General features: G+C 34.5%; 1 protein-coding gene across 12 annotated transcripts in view; it reads left to right on the forward strand.

The window, feature by feature from the left end:
* STAG2 (STAG2 cohesin complex component) overlaps positions 1-26,553 on the forward strand; it is a 130,670-nt gene that overhangs the window by 51,808 nt on the left and 52,309 nt on the right. For all 12 annotated transcript variants that reach the window (XM_055564022.1, XM_055564016.1, XM_055564017.1 and 9 more), the window contains 10 exons: positions 1,160-1,238; positions 4,412-4,576; positions 11,368-11,464; positions 15,692-15,768; positions 17,563-17,767; positions 19,975-20,126; positions 22,673-22,746; positions 23,871-23,994; positions 24,796-24,894; positions 24,991-25,070. In XM_055564022.1, the coding sequence (XP_055419997.1) occupies positions 1,160-1,238; positions 4,412-4,576; positions 11,368-11,464; positions 15,692-15,768; positions 17,563-17,767; positions 19,975-20,126; positions 22,673-22,746; positions 23,871-23,994; positions 24,796-24,894; positions 24,991-25,070 (1,152 nt within the window). The remainder of the gene's footprint in view (positions 1-1,159; positions 1,239-4,411; positions 4,577-11,367; positions 11,465-15,691; positions 15,769-17,562; positions 17,768-19,974; positions 20,127-22,672; positions 22,747-23,870; positions 23,995-24,795; positions 24,895-24,990; positions 25,071-26,553) is intronic.

Raw genomic sequence — 26,553 nt, forward strand, 5'->3', positions numbered from 1 at the left:
TAAGTCGGTAAAGAGTCTGCCTGCAATGCAGGAGACCTGGGTTCCATCCCTGGGTCAGGAATATCCCCTGGAGAAGGAAGTAGCAACCCACTCCAGTATTCTTGCCTGGAAACTCCCATGGACAGAGGAGCCTGGCACACTACAGTAGTCTCTGGGGTTGCAAGAGTTGAACACGACTGAGCTAAGCACATATGCACACTTCCATTATGCCCTAGAAAATATGGATTATATACAGCATCCCTTCTACTCCAAAATGAGGGGCAAAATGAGAACTATAAATTGGTGTCTTAGAGATTAAAGAGACTTCAAAGAGTTCCTTCTTTCCTGCATAAATATTATTTGTAAATGTGAAGATTGAGAGGTTGTCAGTTGTTAAGGGTCACACAGTTTGCTAGTACTGTATTAACTAGAAACAGTTCTCTTGACTAGCTCACTACCTTTTTACTTTATAAAAGATTTTCATCAGTTAGCATACTTCCCTACTCCGTTTCAAATGATTTAGTTTGTAAAAATGTTCATGTATAGTCTTTCAGAAATATATGTTACACTTAGATTTTTAAATATTTTGGGATGATGTAGGAAAGGTCATAAGAGCCTTAATATTGCTAAAATTACCTAATAAAGGTTATCTCATACCTAGTGCTAAAATATCGGAGAAGGCAATGGCACCCCACACCAGTACTCTTGCCTGGAGAATCCCAGGGACGGGGGAGCCTGGTGGGCTGCTGTCTATGGGGTCGCACAGAGTTGGACACGACTGAGGCGACTTTGCAGCAGCAGCAGTGCTAAAATACATTTACCTGAGCACCATGATCTCTGAATCAAAAAATGAAACCAGCCATTCTAATAGAACAGCACAGTTCTTAGAGTTAGAAGTTTGAGAGCCCCTGTTTTCATTTTTATATTCCGGTTAAAAGTTAACAAGAGAAATGTTTACACATTTGTGTTTTAGATTAATGTTTTTGTGTTATATAATTTTATATGTTTGGTAATATGCTACAATATGATACTTTGGAAAAGCATCTTAATTACATTTAATACTAATGTAGTTTTGTAATGAGTTAACCTGGCCTTTCTTTTAGAAAATATGACAAAATTTAGAAACTCCATTTACATTTCTAAGACAGCTTTTAAATAATTGCTTATCTTTTTGTCATAGGGAGTCAGAAACACATTTTTCTTCTGACACAGATTTTGAAGACATTGAAGGAAAAAACCAAAAGCAAGGCAAAGGAAAAGTATGTACAGAATATATGTCTTTATTTTTGTTCTTAAGCTCATAATTACACATATGAATATATATATGCATATGTATTTTTAGTTACGTCTCAGATGTTGTTTTCTTTTAAAAATGCTTTTTTCCACTGATAAGTATGGTAAGCTTTTGAACACATGTGGTTTCTTTGACTTCTAGACCAAATACCTTTTGATTCTCTACTTCTACTACTATAAAGTTGGAATTAATAAGTCATTATTTCCAGTAGTTTATTTTATAAAGCATTGTATGCTAAAGCAAAATGTGGTATTCTATTGGTTTTATTTTTATTGACATGAGTAGTCCAATATAAAGCAAATTGGTAAATTTCTTTCTCTGAAGTACCCTAAAAATGTAACCTATGAGGTTTACTATTGACAGTGACTCTTTATGAATAATGTCAAGGATAAAAACGAACAAAGTGAAGTTCTGAGTCAGTAGAATGCAAGTTTAGAGTATGAGTGGATAGCCTGAGAGATGTGGATAACTTAGTGAATGGTTAAATTATTTTGGAAAGTACCTTTGACTCTGTGCATGTGTAAATACGTTGTGCAAAAGATGACTCTTTTTGTTCAGCATTTTCTTTGCCAAAATGAATTTTGGATTCATATTTTCTCATGACACATTTACTTAAAAATGTCTAAATAATGCTGAAATGTATGATGAACAAAGTAAAAATTTCTCATTTTAAATATGTAAACATTTTGATGAACATACACACATATATAAACATGCATGTAGAATTTTACTTAAATGGAATCAAACTATGCAAACTGTTTCATTTGCTTTTAAAACTTAATGGTATGTTGTCAGAAGCTTTCCTATCAGTGAATTCTTCCTCTCTGTAATTTTTGATGGTGTCATAGTATCACATGTTTTAAAAAATTTTTATTTATTTATTTGCACTGGGTCTCAGTTGTAGCATGTGGGATCTAGCTCCCTGACCAGGGATCAAACCTGGTTCCCTTGCATTGGGAGCACGGAGTCCCAACCACTGGACCACCAGGGAAGTCCCATAGTATCACATTTTATATATGGAACATCATTTATTTAACTAGTCCTTGGAATATCTTTTTAGAGTGCACATAATCCATGTGTTTCATATTTCATATGCACTCTTCGTCTCTTAAAAAGTAGTAGTATGAGAGAGAACATGTGAATGAATACACATGTTAACGCATGACTATCCAAATACAGCCATAATTCTAGTGGGTAGTTAACAGTTATTCATTAGAAAATCATTTTTTATTGGTTCTGTAGCCATCTTTCAAAACTGAAATTCTGCTTTTGGCTTTGATTTAATTTGCAAGTTGGGATAAGACTTAAGGTGGCATCTGAATAGAGTAGTCACTGCCCTTGGTTATTAGGGGGTCAGATCAAAGATTTATTATAACAGTAATCATATTTTGACCCTATACCATGTACGTTCGATGCACTGTGCTAATAATTTTACCTGTTATCTAACATTTGAACAACCCCGTAGATTAGAAAACTTCCTTATTTTTATAGACAGTAAACTGAGATCTATTGAAGCTTAATGGTTGAGGAATTGAGCCCACATTTGTTAAAAGATGGTACTCTTAAGCCACTATACGATATACTACCTCATAGTCTTTTCTTAATAGGTTTTCCCCCCTACAAGATTAGCTTGTTTACTTCTTGTACTTCCCAATATTGTCTGCCTTTGCATATTGTTTTTTGTAGCACAGCATATCCATTGAACCATTTTAATTGTACTAATTAGTTTTGCATACAAACGGGGAATATTGAGGCATATGATAGATAAATTGCAAATATATAGCTCCATGTTAATTAACATGAACATTTTATACTTTTCTAGTATACACTTTGTAGTTGAACTTTTCTTTTACCCTTATCTCTGAAATTTTTTCTGTTTTTTTTGCTGGGGACAAAAGCCTTTCTTTCTTCAATTAGGAATTAGTGACTTAGGTTCACAAAGACTGAATATCATTAACAAAATAAGGTAAATTAACAAGTAGTATCTCTCATTGGTTAGGAAGGGATTTGAAGTAGTTCCTAAGAGTAGGGTGGTTTTAGATTCTTGAAGGAGAAAGAGCCCTTTATAGAACAAAGCATGGAAACATACAGTCAGTGGCAGTGGCTGTAGACCAGCGATCTGCAAACTATGGCCTGTTTTTATACTACCCATGAGTTAAGAATGGTTTTTACATTTTTTAAGGATAGTAAAGGTAAAGAATATGTGACAGAGACAGTAACGTAGCCTGCAGAGCCTTAAAAGTGTTTACTGTCTGATGCTTTACAGAAAGTTTGCTCTAGATCATAGAAATGTGTAGATCTAGAAGAGACCATCAATCATCTGTTCTAATCTGTAAAGATTTTAATACAACTCTGGCATTTTAGAAAAGAGAACTCTGAAATGGGGAGGGACTTTTTAAAAATAATGTATAAATTGGAGGTGTTTTATATCTGGGGCATGTGGGCAACTGTTTCATTGATTATGAAGTCTCCACACCCAACGTCGACAACTTTCTTATAAAGGGGCTTCACTTCCATAGTATTTGTTAATTGAATTTTCATGATAAATAAGTGTTGAAGGGAAGGCCCAGAACAAAAATGAGATTGATATACCCATTCAAACTTCTTAGAATTGTCAATTCAGTGCAGTGATTTATAAGACTAACGATAGTTATCAAGTTAAAATGTTGAACTAATTACAAGTTAATTATTTCACAGAGTTTTGTTATTGCTGCTGCCCACTACAGTCTGTACCCTAAAGCAACAATCCTATGAAGTAGGCACTTTTTTCTTTTTTTACTTTTATCCTCACTTTGCAAATTAGAAAATCTCTCTGAAGCACAGTGTGGTTAAGTAATGTGCTGAAGATCCTTCAGCTAACAGGAGTAGAAATTTGAGACCCAGTAGTCTGTCAAATCTACAGAGACTGTGCTCCAAACTGCAGTGTTACATGAGGTATATGGCAGCATAAGTGAAAAAAATTGGTACCACAAAGAGGCTGTCATAACCATATAATTTTACTATGACATGTGTATGGCACTCTGCTTTAGGTCAGGTTTGAGTATTTTATAATTATGCACCCTATCAGCTGCTTCTGTAGCTTTATTTTGAATTCTCAAGGATAAGGAAATAACTTAATCAATTTGTATCTTTATGCAGACTTGTAAAAAAGGCAAAAAAGGTCCAGGAGAGAAGGGCAAAGGTGGAAATGGAGGAGGAAAACCTCCTTCTGGTCCAAACCGAATGAATGGTCATCATCAACAGAATGGAGTGGAAAACATGATGTTGTTTGAAGTTGTTAAAATGGGCAAGAGTGCTATGCAGGTAATATTTATTGTGTTCTTCCCAGTTCATTTGTACATTGAGAACTTTAGTGAGTTATATAAAATATATTCCTGATTTTTCTAATATGTAAAAAAATTTTTTCACACTACTTACTATAGAAAAGCAACAAACTAGTCGGGAAACTAGGAATCTATCAGTTCAGACATAAGACCTTTAAGCTGTGTCTTGAGTCATTTTCTTCTGTATTATTTTTTTAATGGCATCTCACAAAAAATTATTTGGTCAAAAAATATGCTGCTATAAACCCTGACTGTGATGTTTCAATTTCCTCTGAATTTATATAGTGGCTGTTAAAACATGAAATTCTTTACACATACAGAATTCTTGGTTGAGTGACCTAATGTAATCACTATCCACTTGAGTGAATTATTTTGATCACTGTTGTCTATTCCAGATTTTATTACTTGTGCTGTTTCTTAGCACAGAAGTACAAAGTTAGAGTCACCCATGTCAAATTATCCTAATTTTGTTTCTTCATAATTTTATGACAACAGAAACTTTTTGGCTGTATACCCATGTGGTTTTTTAAAATTGAATCAACACTATACTCAATATACATGTTTAATGAAATTATTATAAAATATTAATTGACGCTAATAAATAAAAATTTTTTACATGTAAGGGATTGTTAGCTTTTGAACCATCACCAATTGTATAGTGCAGTGTAGTTTCTTGAATTAACTCATTTATTCATATATGGTTGGCTTTCATATAGTTGTAATTAAGATGTGGATTTTATTTCTTGCTTAATATTTTAAATTATTGTTTTGTGTACACATTAAAAAAATAATGTCTTATATTACTGTGCTATGGTTTATTTAGTCATTCCCTAATTTCAAAAATTATCCTCCCCTCTCTAGTTCCCATTTTGGATTAATTTTATTGAAGAGATAAATTATCTCTGTCATATTGTATACCATTTCGTTACTTTCCTTTTTATATTTATATTGTACTTTTTGTCTGTAATATTTTGTTCTAAGTGGTTAAATGCATTAATCTTTCTTTCTGATATTTTGTCATTTTTGTTACCATCAGAAATCTCAACTTATATCTACACCTAATTAGGCTATTCTATTTTTGTCTAGTTTGTAGGTTTGTTTTTTTTTTTAACTTTTTGGCACATCAGAAATTAATAGAAAATGTGAGGGCTTAGCTTTATATTGGAGAAGGCAATGGCACCCCACTCGAGTACTCTTGCCTGGAAAATCCCATGGATGGAGGAGCCTGGTAGGCTGCAGTCCATGGGGTCGCTAAGAGTTGGGCACGACTGAGCGACTTCACTTTCACTTTTCACTTTCATGCATTGGAGAAGGAAATGGCAACCCACTCCAGTGTTCTTGCCTGGAGAATCCCAGGGACGGGGAGCCTGGTGGGCTGTCGTCTATGGTGTTGCACAGAGTCAGACACGACTGAAGTGACTTGGCATAGCTTTATATTTCTTTTTGTTAATGGTATATCAGTGAACATTTTCCTTATTTTTGTGTTGCTTATGGTTTGTCATATGTTGAGATTGTACCTTTATGCCATTTGTCTTCTAAATGTGCTTTCCCCCTTAAACGTAGTATATCCACAGTATCCATTGATTTCCCTGAATCATCTCTCCACCTCTAGTTTGTTTTGTGCACTCCCACTTGTGTTATCTTTCTAACACCAAATTTGATCAAGAGAGTCTTCTGTTGACAACCTTCTAAGAGTCCTTCCTTATCTAACAGCCCAGCCCTGGCTTCTTTATGGCATCCGTGCTGTTCTCTAGCCACTGTATGTTCTCTGCCCCTAGACCTTGCTTTTTGTTTTCTTCCTGCCCGAAGTAGTCTTTATTTTTCTCCCTTCCATATCACATAGGATTGACTAATTCAAATGTCACTCTTTTAGTGGGGAACATTCTTGGATTCTATCTCTTTCTGTCCTTGAACGTATTTCTTACTTTTCTCTTTTCAGTATATTACAGTTGTGCACATGTCCAAATTTGCTTCTAGATGGTTAATTCCTAGATCAGGGACTGTGTATTATTCATTTTTTTGTATCCCTGCTGCTGCTGCTGCGTCGCTTCAGTCGTGTCCGACTCTGTGCGACCCCATAGATGGCAGCCCAACAGGGATCCCTAGGATATCCCTATTCCGGTAATTATAAATGAGAGTGAATAAGTACAGGACTCACTGTAAGTTTTAAAATAATTCTTTAAAAAGAAGAAATCATGCATGTGCCCCTAGTTCTATTAGATAATAGATGTTGAATTTTATTGAATGAGTTTTTAGTATACAATTTGATGGTTAAATTTTTAAATATATTTCATCATGATAGCTTGTATTGTTTACTGTTTGTATTTGTATTCATTACAGTGGCCTTATATAAATTCTAGTATAAATTCTGTTTTGAGCTTCATGAATAACTTTTTGATAAGACATGGTGATATTTTGTAAGATTTCACTAAATATTTTTGTATCCTTATTGATGAGAATAGCCCTTGTTCTACTTATCAATTGCTGCATAACAAACACCCCAAACTAAGTGATGTAAAAGAACAACCATTTTTTTTATATTATGCTTAGTGATTCTGTGGATCTAGAATTCATACAGAGGTAAATAGGGTTGTCTCTTCTATGCTTCCATCCATGATGCCTGGGGTCTTAGGTGAGATAGCGTTAATGCCTGGAGGTGACAAAAGCAGGGACTGTGATCATCTGGAGACTTCTTTATTCATGTTTGGTGCCTAGTCAGGAGTGACTTGAAGGCTGGGCTCACCTAGAACTGGTACCTTCAGTTCAGTTCAGTTGCTCAGTTGTGTTCGACTCTTTGCAACCCCATGAATTGCAGCACGCCAGGCCTCCCTGTCCATCACAAACTCCCGGAGTTCACCCAAACTCATGTCCATTGAGTCGGTGATGCCATCCAGCCATCTCATCCTCTGTCGTCCCCTTCTCCTTCTGCCCCCAATCCCTCCCAGCATCAGAGTCTTTTTCCAATGAGTCAACTCTTCGCATGAGTTGGCCAAAGTATTGGAGTTTAGCTTCAGCATCAGTCCTTCCAAAGAACACCCAGGACTGATCTCCTTTAGAATGGACTGGTTGGATCTCTTTGAAGTCCAAGGGACTCTCAAGAGTCTTCTCCAACACCACAGTTCAAAAGCATCAGTTCTTCGGCACTCAGCTTTCTTCACAGTCCAACTCTCACATCCATACATGACCACTGGAAAAACCATAGCCTTGACTAGACGGACCTTTGTGGGCAAAGTAATGTCTCTGCTTTTGAATATGCTATCTAGGTTGGTCATAACTTTCCTATCAAGGAGTAAGCGTCTTTTATCTTCATGGCTACAATCACCATCTGCAGTGATTTGGAGCCCAAAAAAATAGTCTGACACTGTTTCCACTGTTTCCCCATCTATCTGCCATGAAGTGATGGGACCAGATGCCATGATCTTCGTTTTCTGAATGTTGAGCTTTAAGCCAACTTTTTCACTCTCCTCTTTTAGCTTTCATCAAGAGGCTTTTTAGTTCCTCTTCACTTTCTGACATAAGGGTGGTGTCATTAAGTACCTACAAATGGTCCTTCCATGTGACTTTGGCTTCTTACTTTACTGTAAGAAGTAGCTTCTAGGGTAGAAAGACTGTACTGAGAGGCAGTGTCTAGTTCCATAGGGCTGCGAGAACCCAGTGCAAAAGTTGAATAGCCTTCCATGACCTAATCTTGGAAGCGTCATTTTTACTGCACTCTGTTCTAGAGAAGGGGACATAGACTTCACTTCTTTTTGAGGAGCAATGTCAAACAACTTGGGGCCATGTTTTTAAACTTCCATAGTCACGTAATATATTCTCTTGATATTTATTGCTTGTATCATATTTGAGAATCATCTTAAAAACGTTTCTTTCATAAATTGAGTTGGTTGACATACACAAGCTGCTGTAAAGTATAGAAAAAGACAAAAATCTAGAAATTAAACATTTTTTAAGAAAATGTCCGATCTCCATGAGCCAGATAATTCTTAAATAATATTTCCTTTTTCTTTTTTTGTACATCAAGTTGTATATATTTTATTAATTCACTTCATACTCAGATTCCGTATGTATTTAACTTAAAACATTTTCCTTCCTGAGTTTTTATTTTTATATTAACTTTTTTATCACCCTAATTTTAAAATTTTATTTAAAAATTGTTTTTATCTGTCTTGTGGTTTCCTCTTCTGTCCACAAAGGAATATAGTACTGCTTTTATTTATTTGCTGAGCTGTGCAGCATGTGGGGTCTTAGTTCCCCAACCAAAAGTCAAACCTGCTCCCACTGCAGTTGAAGTACAGAGTCTTAACCACTGGACTGCCAGGGAGGTCTCAGTACTACTATTATTTTTTAGTTCTCTTCTTTTTTAAAAAAATTACTTTATTGAGATATACTTCACAAACCATGAAATTCACTGTTATAAGGTGTACATTTAATGGTTTTTAGTACATTCACAAGAGTTGTGCAGCCATCACCACAGTCAGATTTTAGAATTTTTTCCATCCCCAGAAAAAAAACCTCATGCCATTAGCAGTCACTTTCTCCTCACCTGACTGAAAGTCTGCTGCTGCTGCTGCTGCTAAGTCGCTTCAGTCGTGTCCGACTCTGTGTGACCCCATAGACGGCCTCCTACCAGGCTCCTCTGTCTCTGGGATTCTCCAGGAAAGAACACTGGAGTGGGTTGCCATTTCCTTCTCCAATGCATGAAAGTGAAAAGTGAAAGTGAAGTTGCTCAGTCGTGTCCGACTCTTAGCGACCCCATGGACTGCAGCGTACCAGGCTCCTCCATCCATGGGATTTTCCAGGCAAGAGTACTAGAATGGGGTGCCATTGCCTTCTCTGGACTGAAAGTCTAGGCAACCATGAATCTACTTTATATAAATTTGCCTATTCTGGATATTTCATATAAATGAAGTCATACAAATATATGATTATTTTTGAGTGGCTTCTTTGGTTTAGCATAATGTTTTTAAGGTTCATCCATGGTGTGGCATGTGTTACAACTTCATTATTTTTTATTGCCAAATAATATATTCCATTGTATGGATAGACCATATTTTGTTTATCTGTTCATCCCTTGATGTACCTGTAGTTTGTTTTTACCTTTTGACTTTTGTGAATAATGCTGTTATATGATTATTACTAAATAAGGTTTTGTTTGGATGTTTGTTTTTATTTATCTTGGGTAATATACCTAAGAGTTGAGTTGCAAGGTCATTTAACTCTTTAACCTTTTGAGGAGCTACCATACTGTTGTTTTCAATGTGACAGCACCATTTTACATTTTTACCAGCAGTGGTTTAGCATTCCGTTTCTCCAAATTCTTGCTAGCATTTGTTATTGTCTTTACTTTTTTTATTATAGCCATCTTAGTGGGAGTGAAGTGGTATCCTCTTGTGGTTTTGATTTCCATTTCCTTTGTGGCCAATTACATTGATCATCTTTGCAAGTGCTATATAGGCCATTTGTGTATCTTCTATATAGCACTTATTCCAGTCCTTTGCCTATATTTTTAATTGGGTTATTTGGCTTTTTAAAATTACAGAATTACAGTTCTTTATCTTTCTGGGCATAAATTCCGTATCAGATGCATGATTTGTAAATATTTTCCCCCATTCTGCGGGTTATCTTTTCACTTTCTTAATGGATTCCTTTCAAGAACAAAGTTTTAATTTTGGATAGGTCAAACGTATTCTTTCTTTCATCTTTTGCCTTTGGTCTAATATTTAAGAACGATTTGCCTAACATGATTATGAAATTTTTCTTCTGTACTTTATAGTTTTAGCTCTTACATTTAGGTCTGTGATCCATTTTCAGTAAAGTATTGTGTATGATGTAAGAAAGGGTCCGACTTCATTGTTTTGCTTACAGATGTCCAGTTGTCCCAGCACCATTTGTTGAAAAGACTAGTTTTTCTGTGTTGAATTGGGTTAACATCCTTGTCAAAAATCAAATGACTGTCAGTCTAAGGATTTATTTCTGGACCTGAAATTTTATTTCAGTAATCTTCATAACTGTCCTTATGCCAGTAGCTTTGTAATGGGTTTTAAAGTCATGAAGTGTGAGTCCTCCGACATTGTTCTCTTTTCAAGACTATTTTGACTATTCTGTATACCTTGCATTACCCTAAGGATTTTAGGATCAAGTTTCCAATTTCTGCTAAGAAGTTAATCAGCTGGCATTTTGATAGGGGTGGCATTGAGTCTGTAGATCAGTTTGGAGGGTACTGTCATCTAACAACATTAGGTCTCCAGATTCATGAACTGTCTTTCTTTTGGTGTTTATTTAGCCTTCAGTTTCTCTTTTTTATCAATATGGGATTATTAGCACTCACTCGAGAAAAAGTGTTATTTTATTTGCATTTCCTCATTGACCCAGGCATTTTCTTCTTTTTAAAAATTTTGTAAAGTTTTCATTCCACCAGCATTGTAAATATTTAGATACTACTTAGTGCAATATTTTTGTCAACTATTTTAATATTTTCTAAGATGTTTATAATATCACTAAGAAATTTCAGTTTATAAAGTTGGGTCCTACCATTTTCAGATTTCTTTTAATTCAAAAGTTAAGGACGATGGATCATCGTTATGTATAATCAGGTGATGGATTTACTGAACTTGATTTCATTTTATTGTTAAAATGTGAATTTTGGTATACAAATATGTATTTATTGAAGTAATGTGATGCCACTTATTGTTGGATCTTAATGACTTTGATCTGAATTAAATCTTAGAATGTTAGAAAAAGCTAATGTTTTTTCTCCCCTTCTTGCTGTAGTCAGTAGTAGATGATTGGATAGAGTCCTACAAGCATGACCGAGATATAGCACTTCTTGACCTCATCAACTTTTTTATTCAGTGTTCAGGCTGTAAAGGTAAGATATATTTATTTTGGAATCAGAATGTTCTCAAATGTTATCTTTTTTGTTTCACCTAAAGATTATTAACACTTTGTGTGGAAAATAATGCCAAGATATTGAGTTATTTGCATTATAACTATACAAAATATGTAAAGTAAAAAGAGTAAAGAACGAAGAGAGGAAGTCTGTTGAGACTGTTGGATTCTATGTGAAAGTTAATGAAGAACTTGGTAATTTATAATGTTATGTTACTTTTATTAGATATATTTCCCACTTTCAGCATCTGGTTTTAGGAACAAAGAAATGGATTAAGAAGGGAGGAAGAAGATAATGAAGAGATACAGGTTCAAGTGGCAGGGAATTGTAAAGTGTAGGGAGTTAAAAAGTGCCAGAATTACAGTAAGAAAGTAAGTAAGTAGGTAAGTAAGTAACTAAGTAAGTTAAGTAAGGTATTGGTGAAATTTCCAGATTTTTTCCCCTAAAAGAGAAACTCTGGAGTGGGGTCTTGTTTAAAGTGTTTATACTTTATTTTAAAAGATTTTGAATTAAGAGTATGGAAACTATAAAATGTAGAAATGTCTTTCCTGAGACAAAAACTTACAGTGCACACATTTGGCCAGAGGGACAAAACTGTGTAAATTGGGGAGTCTTATACCCTGATGTGAATCAGTAAATGAAGTAGTCAAGATCATGGGCAGGTTCTGACCTAGTCTGTCTCCCTAAACTTGGCCCATCCTTGAAATTCTACAAGAAAAATGCACAGGCAAATAAATGTTACAGAGTTTTCCAAGGCTATTCTTTTTAAAAATGAAAATGGCACCAAAAACATGGGCATTAGAAGTCAGGAGGAGGGAAGATTGCTTAAAAATAGATGGAAAAAATTAAGATGCTAAAGAATGATTTAAACAGATCTGAAGAAAAGATCCCAAGAAGCAATCTACTCATTTAATTCCATAAAACTTCTTTGAAAATCCTGTCATTGAAATTGGAAAACAAGTAATATTATAAGAACTGATGCATTTTATAGGGTTGATCACAACTTTCAGTGTAGTCTTCATATTAAATGTTATATATGAGGCCTGATAGACAAATCTATTAACTTCTTGAATCTATGGTCTTCATAATGCCATTAATGTGGTCAGTTTTGAGAACTTTTTAAAAATGTCTGAACTTTAGAGTACAGAGAGTTGCCTAGTTTACTCAACTTCTTAGCTAGAAATATCTGTATATCAGTATTAGAAAATTCTACTGAATCTGCTCAGAGGAAGTGTTGTGGTAATGACAGTATGATAAACCAGATAAACTCTTTAGAAAATGAGGTATGTTGATATTATTTTTATTTAGCCCATGTCCATTCCATCTTTCTGGAATAGAAGGGCACAAGTACCTGTTTGTTGTGTTATGTAATTAAGGGCCATGTCCTTTCTCTTTAGATTTTTTGAAACGGAAGGTTGATGACAAAACAACTGAACAGGTGCCAGAAATAATTTGATGAGTTGAAATTCAGTCTTAGTTGATCCATTATAGTTTCCTGATTAGGTTTCTAAATAAGCAGTTTTAAAACAAAGCCATAGTCAGAGCGTTTTCCCTTTATCGGATACATTCCTTTTCTGGCCTCATTGTGTTTATAAATAAGGAACTTAACCATTCAACAGTTGGATATATCTTATCATAAATCAGGTTGTGAAGATTTTTTAAAATTGAAGGTGTTGAAAACTTAAACACCACTATAATAATAATTTTAGAATCATGGAAGAGTCATAAAGTGGATTTTACCATGTTAAGGTCATTATGTATTTAAACATACTCAAAAAATATTTTGATGGAATTCCTTTTTAAATGAATTAGACACATATTTAAGTATATACAGTGTACTTTAACCTATTCCTGTGGATCTAGGATTGTTATTATGAGTGTCCAGTTATTTTACTGTAGTTAATGCTTTTTGTAGCTATTGAGGTAGGTGGAGAGATGTTTGGCCCCACACTGAGTGGCTCCAGACCGCCCTGTGGTTGGTGATTCTGCAGCCAATGTTGTTTCCTTTTTTCTTTTCTGGTCGACTGTCACTTTTCAGTTTACCAGTTTTTAAATAACTCATTTCATGTCCCCCACACTTTTAAGGCAGTGGGATCTGGCCTGGTGTCCTGATGGCTCCTTCATACCTGCCTGAGAAGAATTATATGCATGAAGTTTGTGACAGCCACTTTCTTTTCTCTTTATATTTGAATTTATGACTGTTACATGATTTATTAGATGTGAGGAGGAGCTTTAGAAGTTTGTCAAGCTGTATGCAATATGTTTACTTTGACATATCTAAATGTTTATTTCATATAAATTATTTCAGGGATTGAGTTACTTGTTCTCTAGCATTACCAAATTTACAGTATTTGGGTATAAAGTATGGAAAGTTTTTGAGATATATTCATGGCTCTAAATAAAAATTAAAAACTCCTTCAAAACATTTTTGAGAACGTGCTTCTTTAGCTGGAGAAATCATGCTTGCTTCCAAATTTGTTGTTATTTGTAAACAACCTTTTTTTTTTTAAGGTGATAAGTAAGGGTTCTTTTACAGTACCAGTAGAAATTGATATCACCTGGGGCTGGGCAACATGATGTTGACTAATAATGTCATAGAAATTATTTATAATTTCTCTTTGCCTTAGCATCAGTTTTCTCATTTGTAAAGCCAGGATTATAGTACCTGCTATACAGGCTTGTTTTCAGGGCTTAAGTGGCCGGTACATAGGAGGCTCAGTGGATGTTAGTTCATGTTCTAATTCTGTGGCTTTGTTGGACTACTGGAAGGTCTTAAATTGCATGTCTATAGAGAAGGAGCTCACATAGCTGTTGCTCTTTCAGATTAGGAGTTGGAAAGACAGTATGATGTTTTGTTGCTGTTTTTAGTTTTATATACACACACATGCACACATACACAAAATAGAGCTTGGTCAATTGAAATACATCTATTAATTATATCTAATTTTTATAATAAATCTCGTCTTCCTGTACCAAGACATTCTTTTATTTTTTGGCTACACCTTGCACCATGCTGGATCTTACTTCCCTGTCCAGAGATGGAACCTGTGCCCCCTGTATTGGGAACACATAGTCTTAATTACTGGACTGCCAGGGGAGTCCCAAGACATCCTTCTAGATATTAGTATATTTATAGTATTCATAGTGATTAGACTGGCAAAGTATAAATAATATAGAAATGTAGTTTAAGAAATTCACTTTTTACAGTTATTCTTTTTTTTTTTTTTTTGGTGACACCCTATCAATGAAAATTCATGTATGACTTCTTACATTGTCTCCTACTCATACTTTTTTCTTAGAAATTCCTTTTCTAATATTTGACATATACCTGGCTAACTTTTACACTTGTCTTTTATTTTTGAAATATATTAATATTTGATTAACAGTGTTGTGTTAATTTCAGGTATACAACAAAGTGATACAGTTATACTACTACTTGTAATGTGTATCCTTTCTCCCCTCCTATCCCATCCTCCTTTAAAAGGAAATGTCCACTATCAAATTCCTTCTCTGTGAAACACCTACTTACTCAAATCTTAATTCTTTTCTTTCTTTTTTTTTTAGCCTATCTTGGTTTTTCCACTCATTAGGGGATTTATTATGTACTACCTTTAATACTTTATCCCTGCCCACCCCCCCACCCCATTATTCTTTGTTTAAACTTACAACTAGGTTACAGACTTCTGGATGAGCAGGAACTACAACTTACTACTTTTGTTTATTTGAAGTCCTTTGAGGTGGATGGTGGGATACAGTTGCCTTACGTACAGTTGTGCTTAATAAAGAAACCTGCCTACAGTGAATTCTTCCTATTACTCTTTCCCTTATTTTCTTCAGGTTCATCCTCAGGGCTTTAAATGTTATCCTAGATGGCTGCCTCATTATTGATGACATATGCTTTATATTAAAGAATTTAGCCAGTATACATATTCTAGGAGTGAGTAAAGTGAGTTAGGTAGAAATGGCTAAGGCTGATTGTTCCATGAAAAGAAAGAAAAGATAGCTGTCAGAAGTGTGGGTCTGTTTTCTTGTATATGTTGAGAGTGGTATTTGTGCTTTATAGGATTGAGTATCATGGTGAAGATCACGTGATATAGAAGTATACCTTATTGTGTGACTGTAGACATATTAGTGTTAGAGATGGACTTAGAAGTTCTCTATTTTTTTATTTACCATATATTAACTTCTTACTCTTGGAAATTTCAGGTGTTGTCACAGCAGAAATGTTTAGACATATGCAGAACTCTGAAATAATTCGAAAAATGACTGAAGAATTTGATGAGGTAAGTTAATACCCTGAATATTGTGATAATTTTATGTACCTTGATCTTCAGAATATTAAATTTTGAATATTAGTGTTGTAGATAAAAGCTTTGGTAGTAGAAATCCAGTTAAATGATGGCCATGTGACCTTGGGCAAATTGTTGTCTTAGCATAAGTTTCACCATCTGTAAAATGGAGCTACAAATACTTAAAGGGCTCTTAAGAAGATTGAATGCAATGTTTGAAAACTTCCTTAGCATTTTACAATGTCTGGCACATAGTAAGAACTAAATGGTAGCTCTTTTGTTAAAAAATTAAAATTTCAACAGAGAATAAAATTAAGTGCCCATGAGCATGTGTAAGCTCAGGCAAAGATAAATGCATGCAGGTATATTTTATTGTTTAAAGTCTTATTTATGTTTCACATGTGAATAACAAGAACAATACAAATACATAATAAATAGTAGCTTAGACCTTAGTTGATTATCATAATGATGTTTTTGAAGTATTATTGCCAATAAAGACATATTTAGATTTACTGTAATATAAACTCCTTCAAGGCAGGGATTTTTGTTTGTTTTGTTCACATCTGTATTCAAGCCCCAGTAGTTTTTACTCTTCAAAACTTTTCACTGTGATTTCAAGTAGAAAGCCTTTCTCATTTGAGTTTTATATGGTTTTTTTTTTACCTTATTCAGATGAAGGAGCTTTCAACTATTTTTCTGAAAGATAAGAATTGTTAAAATGGTTTTGATGATCACTAAGTGCTATTAATCAGTCTCTAAGTTGTTGAGATGTAATTATGAGGAATGGTGTTATTTTAACCTTCTGATATTAAATGTTTTAGTGAGAACTTTGTTCTCAATAGCTGTTTGAAATAAGATTCCTGAAATAAGATTTGAAAATACCAGCAAACCAAGTTGCTAACAACAATTAAGATGCTACCTTTCAGTATAGTGCTTAAATGAGCCAATCAGAAAATAGAAGAAAACCTTTTTGTGGAGTATTGGGATCTTATTCTCAGATGAGACATAGTTCAACTTGTGTATGGCATTACTTAAAATTTTTTTAAATATATAGCTCTAATGACAAAATTTAATTGTTAAAAATTTACTAAACCATAATGACCTTAGGACATTCTTGTCAGAAATTTCTATGTAGTATTGGTCTCTGCATTTATTCTTAAGACTTGTTTGTTTTTAATGATTTATGGAGGACCTCAATGTATCTTTGTTGGTGAATGCCCCATCTTATATATAGGAATACTTGAGTACCTGTCTTTACAGGTCATTCTATCTTGTTTTCACTTAAAAAAAATTATTGTTTACATCTGCCGAGTATTTGATATCCTGAGGCTAATAAAAACATACATTGTAATCCTTTGATTGTTTATAAGTCATACATGAATCTATTAGACTGGCTGAGAATATGATTTCATCATGTTGAATCATTAAAACAGGCAACTTTGGTTTGATTTTTGCTCAGTTTTGTTTTAAAGAAATTTAGTGACTATATCTTTGCTTATCAGAATAAAGTTTTATTTGATGGGAGAGGCTTTTTATTTTGGTATGTAATTAGTATATATTTTCATTGGTTGGAGTGAATTCAGACTATCCATTTTTATCTTAAATAAAAGACCAGATGTGTTCAAAGGTATCTCTACCTTTGCATATTATTCTTCTGCCTACTTTTGAGGATTTATTATAGAAGATGAGATAAAGGAGTCTTTTCAGCTTCTGTCTAGAGTATTTAAAAAACAAGTTTATTGAATTATGGGTTTTAAGTGAAATTGCTGTTTAAAATTTCTATTTTAGGATAGTGGAGATTATCCACTTACAATGGCTGGTCCTCAGTGGAAGAAGTTCAAATCCAGTTTCTGTGAATTCATTGGCGTATTAGTACGGCAGTGTCAATATAGTATCATATATGATGAGTACATGATGGATACAGTCATTTCACTTCTTACAGGATTGTCTGACTCACAAGTCAGAGCATTTCGACATACAAGCACCCTGGCAGGTCAGTATTTAGAAATCTTTTTGTGCATTTTCTTAGGTTCGAGATGAAAATGGTTTTCATTAAAAGGAATGACATTATGGTGACAAACTAATTTTATTTAATAAGTAGCCCCTAAGAGGACATTCTCCCCTTTCCTCCAACTCCCATGAATTATGGAGAATGGAATGATAGTTTGGTTCTCTGAAGACATACTATAATTTTCTTGTGTTAAACCTACTTGATTCCTATCTACCTCTTCTCCCTTTCTGTGGCATAGTAATCTGTTGGGTCTTGAAATATGTTTTATCAGGGAAGGTATTGGCATCAAATTTGGGGAGCAGTGATTTTGGATATGTAGTTCTAAATGACCTGTGTGCATAGTCACTACTAGCATAGTCCCAGTAAGATTGTCCCTATAGGATGATGCTTATTTAACCACATCAAAAAAGTTGGTTTTTCTTATGCTTCTGAGTAACTTTAGGCTGAGTCAATTTCTCTGATTTTTACATGAAATAAGTTACATTTTTAAGGCTCACATGATTAATTCTAGAACAGTGATTTTTGATGTTGATGTTGATAAAATGTCCTGGTTTCTCTTTTGTGCTGAAGGTAAAATTGTTCATATACCGTTATTGAATATGTGCCTTTTAATTTGAGTATGAGTAAATCGACCAGGCATTAATTGTTAAGTATTCTATGCATTAATGATAGAATATTTTGATTTCTACAAAAATTTTTCATTCTCTAAATGTGGGGATATTTTTCCTTTAGAGTATTTCCCTAAAGAATTAAAGCTGTGATTAAAGATGTTCTTTTGCTCAGCCCTCCATTAAAAAAAATGCAGACAGTCTCCCTGTAGGTTTTTAGATTTGAGGTCACAAATTATGAATGTGATTGATCTGTGTACTTAGGTAGCTTTGATTTTAAGAACTTGAATGGTTAAAGTAAATTAAAAACACATATAACGGGCAAGGTGAGTAATTTTAGATCAGAATGAGAAAATGGTTTGCTGAGGGTATACAATAGCTCAGAGCAGAAGATTGGGAATCTCTTTTAAAAAGAGAGCTGCTGCTGTTAAGTCACTTCCGTCGTGTCCAACTCTGTGCGACCGCATAGACAGCAGCCCACCAGGCTCCCCCGTCCCTGGGATTCTCCAGGCAAGAACACTGGAGTGGGTTGCCATTTCCTTCTCCAGTGCATGAAAGTGAAAAGTGAAAGTGAAGTCGCTCAGTCGTGTCCGACTCCTAGCGACCCCATGGACTGCAGCCTACCAGGCTCCTCCATCCATGGGATTTTCCAGGCAAGAGTACTGGAGTGGGGTGCCATTGCCTTCTCCGTTTAAAGAGAGCTAGTAGCCACAAATTAAGGTTTAGTTTTGTGGTGTTCTGTCATGCAGTGAATCAGGCTTGAGAAGTAGTCTGACCTAAGCTAAAAAAAAAAAAAAGCATAATATGTTCAGATATTTCAATTAATAAGTTTGAAATCACAGGCAGTGAGTTCTGTCTCAGTAACGAGTTCAATAACAAGGTGGAGATCTGGAGAAACTCTGATACAAAGCACTTTATTGAGTGACATTTTACTCTGTACTTTTGACTTTTTATCTTGATCTGTCTTTCATAATTGCATCATTGTCTTTATGATGATATATAATAAGAGTAAAATTAAAGGAAGTCAAATACTGATAAAACTGGCCAACATTTCTACACACTGTACTTTGATAAAAAGCACTTACGTTCCCTCCCCCTTTGGTTGCTGGATAGCTAAATGACTGCTGTATTAGTCAAAATTTATTTAGAAGGTAAATCATGATCTCTTGAAAAGGTCATTGTAGGGGACCTATCATTGAATAGTGAGCATAGTCTAGAGTAATATTATCTAGTTTTGAATCTTGTTTTAACTATGTATATGAATTGTGTAGTTTGAGGCAGATTTCTTAAGCTCCCTGAACTTCAGATTCTTCATGAATGAAATGAGGATAATATTTAACTTTGAGGGCTGTTGTAAGGATTAGGAGTTAATCCGAGAAATACTTAACATAGGTAACTGACTGACATATAGTAAGTATTCGATACACATTAGCTGTTGTTGTACTATTATTGTCATTTGTAGCAGCTGTATTTTTCTATTAGAAGTGGAACAGCCCATCTTGTTTTTAATTTTTCTTAAGTAGATCATAACTTGTAAATTTTTCTGTGAGACTAATTTCAACATTTTCCGTTTAAAAATAGCTATGAAGTTGATGACAGCTTTGGTGAATGTGGCACTAAATCTTAGCATTAATATGGATAATACACAAAGACAGTATGAGGCAGAACGGAATAAAATGATTGGAAAACGAGCCAATGAGAGGCTAGAACTCCTGCTACAGAAGCGGAAAGAGGTACACTCTTGTATTGAATATTTAAGCTGTTAGTGTGTGACCAACTTAGTCACCATTAATTATGATATATAACTTTGCTAGTTCATCAGATAAAATTTTTTGAAAAATTTAAACAATATGTTTAAAGTTGTTTATACATCTAACTTATTTTTATTGACTGTCCATGCCAAGAGTACCTTCTGTATATATTTCCTTTCTGTGTGGACTAGGATTAAGAGTTGAACTCTTCATGTAAGGAGTCCTGGGCCAGTCTGACAAGTTGTCTTATGCTTTATTGTTATTCATGTCTACTGTGAAAATCTATCTCCTAACTCTACCCTCAATTTATTGTCGGGATCAAATGAGGTTTCACTTATGTAAAATCCCTTTGAAAAATAGGGATAAGCTATTTATGGTGTCATAATCCATGTTTTTGGGGGGTGTGTGTGTGTGTGTGTGTGTGTGTGTGTGTGTGTGTGTGTTTTGTGTGTGTAGTGTAAGAGAGCCTTGAATAACATTAATGAGTGACCACCAAATTCAACTTTGAATGAGGAAAATGTTTTTTCAGTTCTATGCTAAAAAGTAATTAATAAGATCTTTTGGTATTGGGTTTTTTTTTTTTTTTGGCCATGCCATGCAGCGTGTGGGATCTTAGTTTTCGGACAGGGATTGAACCCAGGCCCCAGCAGTGAAAGTGCTGAGTACTAACTACTGTACCGCTAGGGGATTCCCTCGATGTTGTGTTTTTTATTTAAATTCCTTTTTCATTGGTAATATAATATTTTGCTATCTGATATTGGGAATGTTTATTTTTATTTTGAATAGGCAAAGTCTGATGTTTCAAAAACATTGCTAATGTAGTTGAGCTAAAATATTTGCCATGGGATATTTGCCATGGAATTTATGGAATCCATAAATTACTTGATTCTGACATTTTGTGGGGGTGATTGTAGTAACTATAATTTAAAAGTTGGTCATTTCTGAGATAGCCAATAACTTCTAAAAATGCCCCTTGCCCAAGAAATGCCAGAAAAATCTTGCCCACATTTCCCCCATGCCTAAATTCTTCTTTTTCATAAACATTTGAACCATGAACAACATATGTTTGAACTGTGCAGATCCATTTACACATGGATTTTTTTTTCAGTAGTAAATATTACAGTTCTTATATGATCCATGGTTGGTTGAATCTTTGGTTGTGAAACCTTGTATGTGCAGAAACCGTGGATAGAGTGAAACTGCATATACAGAGGGCCACCTATAGGTTTTACTTAGATTTTCAACTGTGCAGAGGGTCAGCAACCCTAACCCCTACATTGTTCAAGGATTAACTGTAGTTGAAATGAAGAACTGACCTTTTGCCCTTTAATTTAGTTAATAAATTGCATTGGATGCTTTATTAGCTGAACATAATGTATAAAATTATGGCCTTATTCTGAATATAGCATGAATGGATATAAAAGGGTTTTGAGTTTAAAGTTCTTCTATCATATAAGATATTAATACTTCTAGGTTGGGTTGAGTTTTTAAACATGTTGAAAGCCCTCCTGTGCCTTTGATTGTGCTAATGAATACAAGTGAATGCCCTGTTAGCATTATTTGGAAATGTGAGATTACACTTGTGAAAAGAAAAAAAGTGTTTTACGAAAACACAGAACATAATTCTGAAAGCTAATTGATACTTCGAGTGTGAAAGATTTTTCTTGTAATTCTGAAGCTCTGAATCAATTTTCTCTTAACTCTAAAGCTCTGAATTGAAAATATATGGAAGTAAATAAGTCATCCAAGATTTGAAATGTTTAGTTGATTATTTCAAGTGAGCCTTGTTTCCCTTAAAAATATTTAACAAGAAGACAAATTTTTTGCCAAGTTATTTTACTCAAATTTTTTTGTTCTTTGATTAGGCAGTAGATAACAGTAGTAGTAGATGAGTTAATTTTCAGATGCTAAAAACCAAGATAATGAAGCATTGTTATTTTTTGATATGAACATAAATGTTATTTAATAGATAAGTAATATAATAAAATGGGCTTCCCTGGTGGCTCAGAGGTTAAAGCGTCTGCCTCCAATGCGGGAGACCCGGGTTTGATCCCTGGGTCAGGAAGATCCCCTGGAGAAGGAAATGGTAACCCACTCCAATATTCTTGCCTTGAGAATACCATGGACAGAGAAGCCTGGTAGGCTACATTCCACGGAGTCGCAGAGAGCCGGACACGACTGAGCGACTTCACTATACTCACTAGTATAATAAACTATTTAAAAGATTTCTTTACATACATTTATACAATAGAAATATGTGACCATCTGAAAAAATTAGTCAACCAGCTAAACATTAGCAGTGACATTAACAACAATGTACAAATATTCCAGGTATCAAGGGAGTTTAGCTACCTTTTATGCAACAGCTTTTAGTTTTTCTATGTGGACAGTTTTCGTTTAGTGAAATTAAAAATTGCATGAAAGTATCAAAACTCTGGAGAAACATACATTTGTGTTTGTACCAACTTTTACATGTTTTTTTGGTTGTTTTCTATTACAATTGCAAAGCAATGATGTGTTCTTTTCAGCTTCAAGAAAATCAAGATGAAATAGAAAATATGATGAATGCAATATTTAAGGGAGTGTTTGTACATAGATACCGGTAAGTCAGGACAGTTTTTTCTATGTAACTCTTATTCTCTTCAAGTTTGGTTATTTAGTGGTTTAGGCAATATAAATACAGTGGTAACAGTGTTAAGAGTAAGATCAGTGTTAGAATCTAAGGTCTTCCACTGATTGGGACACTCAAGGCAAGTTACTTAACTGCTCTGAACTTTATTTTCTACCTGAAAAATGGGGGAATGTTGTGCTCGACTTGTAGATGCCCAGAAAATGGAAGCTACTACTGTTACTAGGAGTGAGGGTACAGAACACTTAATTGCTTTTGGATGTACTGTGTTAGCAGAGATTGTACATTTTGATTCCTGATTCTTTCCTCTTCGATTTGAATATCAGTGGGAAAATTTGAGTAGATTTAAGTGAGTTGTTGCCCTTATTTTGAATGAGCAGAAGAAAGAAATAGGTATTCTTGCCATCATTTCTGCAGTAACCTGTTCTTTAAATATTGGTGGCATTTTTATTTAACTTTGTCATTTTCTTAATTTGGCAGTTACTAAATCAGGTTAATACTTGCTTTGTAATATCCTTTTGTTCGTTCTTAGCTTTTTATTTCTACTGTCACCATTACTTTAGTCTATTCCTTCATCATTCTAGAGATTATTGCAGTTGTCTTAAAATGTTCTTTTGTTGAATCATTCCTCTACTCAAAAGCGTTGAATGACTTACCAGTACCTACAGGATGAATTCAGAATGATTTATATGATGTTCAAATCCAAATTGAGCTTGGCCTCAATATTAGGTGTAACTAATTCTCACCTGGAAAATACACTGTAACCAGACTAATGTTCCGACTGTCTTCTGAATACACCATGCCCAGCAGGTGTGAATAAAGGCTGGGGTATGACATGATAGAGAAGGTGGGAGTTGGATTTTGTTTATAGGTTTATTGAACTTTAAATATTTATTTAGTGATAATTGTACTTCGACAACTAGACTGTAAGCTTTGGGCATTTAGGGGCCATGCTTCAATTCTTCTTGTAAATCCCCAGTAATACTTAAGGTAGTGCTATTTTCATAGTAGGTATCAAGTATTGGCGTTGCATAAAGAATCCACAAGTCCTGTGGTATACTGACACTAATATGCATAATTTTCTTTCTTCGATGCAGTGATGCAATAGCTGAAATCCGAGCTATTTGCATTGAAGAAATTGGCATTTGGATGAAAATGTATAGTGATGCCTTTCTTAATGACAGTTATTTAAAATATGTTGGTTGGACTATGCATGATAAGGTAAGATATATATAGTGCTTTTCTTTCTACACATAAGCATAGCTATGTGCTACTCTCATTCATAGTGAATTATCTGCATATACATGTAACTGGGAGCACATTCCTGTAGGCTTCTCTCCTTTATTCTTCTCTATCTGTTCATGAAAATATGGTCTCTATCACATAAAGTACCCTAGATTTTTGAATCTTGGGCACTGATTTAGCCTTTGATCATGAAACAATTTTTGTACTGAAACAACAGGATCATGTAGGTGATGGTGGTAGTGGTAAGACATTTCTTAAGAATAGTAAGAAGAATTCTTACTCTGTTTATATTATATAAGTGCTACATATATACATATACTTAAATTTCTTTAATTTTGATTCTATTGATAAACATGTATCTTAGCCAGATTATAAATTACCACTTGGCCTCTAACCTTTTTAATTTTTTTTAATTGATCTGCCTTTCCGTTAGGCTGTCTCTTCACCTAGCCTTGATCTTTGTACATATCCCTTAGAAATATTATCTTCTATAAAGGAAAACTTACTGTGAAATATGCTACTGTCATCTTTCCCAATAACATTGCTCTGAACAAATTTTCAAAATATTTTCATTTGACCTACAGTAATAGTAACCCAAAGGTATCTAGTCTTAAACGTATGTATTGATTCCTATTTTTGCATTGTCAAGGATGAGAGTTTCTGAAGAAATACCATAGTATAGAACATATTTAAAGTAGAAGATGTGGTATATATCTTGTGTGCTCAGGTTGAAAATATGCAAAATTTTAATGCATTTTCTCCTCTCATTTAATTCAGCAAGGTGAGGTAAGACTCAAATGTCTCACTGCTCTACAAGGGCTTTATTATAACAAGGAACTTAATTCCAAACTGGAGCTATTTACCAGTCGGTTCAAGGTTAGTATTACTCTTAAGTATTTAACATTTACCTGTTATTTTCAAGTATTTTTCTCTTGGTTTCCCTTTAAGAATATTTTATTTTTTCGTCCTTAGGATAGAATTGTTTCTATGACCCTTGACAAAGAATATGATGTTGCAGTACAAGCAATAAAATTACTCACTCTTGTTTTACAGTAAGTATGTATTTACTGCATATTGCTAATGTCTACATATCTTAAAAATACATTAGTGTACTTGGTTTAAATTTATCTATGTCATGACATCCGGTCCCATCACTTCATGGGAAATAGATGGGGAAACAGTGTCAGACTTTATTTTTTTGGGCTTCAAAATCACTGCAGATGGTGACTGCAGCCATGAAATTAAAAGACGCTTACTCCTTGGAAGGAAAGTTATGACCAACCTAGATAGCATATTCAAAAACAGAGACATTACTTTGCCAACAAAGGTCCGTCTAGTCAAGGCTATGGTTTTTCCAGTGGTCATGTATGGGTGTGAGAGTTGGACTGTGAAGAAAGCTGAGTGCCAAAGAATTGATGCTTTTGAACTGTGGTGTTGGAGAAGTCTCTTGAGAGTCCCTTGGACTGCAAGGAGATCCAACCAGTCCATTCTGAAGGAGATCAGCCCTGGGATTTCTTTGGAAGGAATGATGCTAAAGCTGAAACTCCAGTACTTTGGCCACCTCATGCGAAGAGTTGACTGATTGGAAAAGACTCTGATGCTGGGAGGGATTGGGGGCAGGAGGAGAAGGGGACGACAGAGGATGAGATGGCTGGATGGCATCACTGACTCGATGGACGTGAGTCTGAGTGAACTCAAGGAGTTGGTGATGGACAGGGAGGCCTGGCGTGCTGTGATTCATGGGGTCGCAAAGAGTCGGACACAACTGAGTGACTGAACTGAATTGAACTGAGATTTCAATAACCTGGAGTTTTACAGCAAGAAGTTTAGTTTTCTCATGTAAAGTTGAGAAGATAGGAAGAGAGGACCATTGAAGTAGAACATTCTAACTGAGCTAGAAATTCATGTGTTTGCATTCTTGACTAGTTTTCTTTCAATTCTACTGTCTTTAGATGCTCCTGAAATTAAGTTAAACACTCGAGTGTGTTAAATATGTGTATTGTATTTTGTCACACTTTTAGAAATTAGTATTTACTGAAACTTCTCTGTAAACAATCTGAATTTAAAACGTATTATGTTAAAATGTAGGATTGATGCAATTCACTTTTCCCCTTTTTAAAAAGATTGTGGTGACATATGTAACGTAAGATTTAACATTTAAACATATTTCCATGTACAGATCAGTGGAATTAAGTACATTCATATTGTTGTGCAGCCATCATCACCATTATCCATCTCCAGAGTGTTTTTTATCATTTCATACTGATACTCTGTAAAGGACTGCACAGTATGATTTTGTATCATATTGTCTACTTTTCATCTCTGAATTTGACTATTTTAGGTACCTCATGTAACTGAAAGTATGTAATATTTGACCTTTTATATCAGGCGTGTTTTACTTAGCATGATGTCTTCAGGGTTCATCCATGTTGTTATATATCAGAATTTCATTCCTTTTTGACACTCAGTATACCACATTTTATATATTCATCCATCAGTGGACATTTAGGTTGTTAACATGATCCAGATAGTTGC

This window comes from Bubalus kerabau, chromosome X (assembly GCF_029407905.1).
Source record: "Bubalus kerabau isolate K-KA32 ecotype Philippines breed swamp buffalo chromosome X, PCC_UOA_SB_1v2, whole genome shotgun sequence".
In the NCBI taxonomy this organism is placed as follows: domain Eukaryota; kingdom Metazoa; phylum Chordata; class Mammalia; order Artiodactyla; family Bovidae; genus Bubalus; species Bubalus kerabau.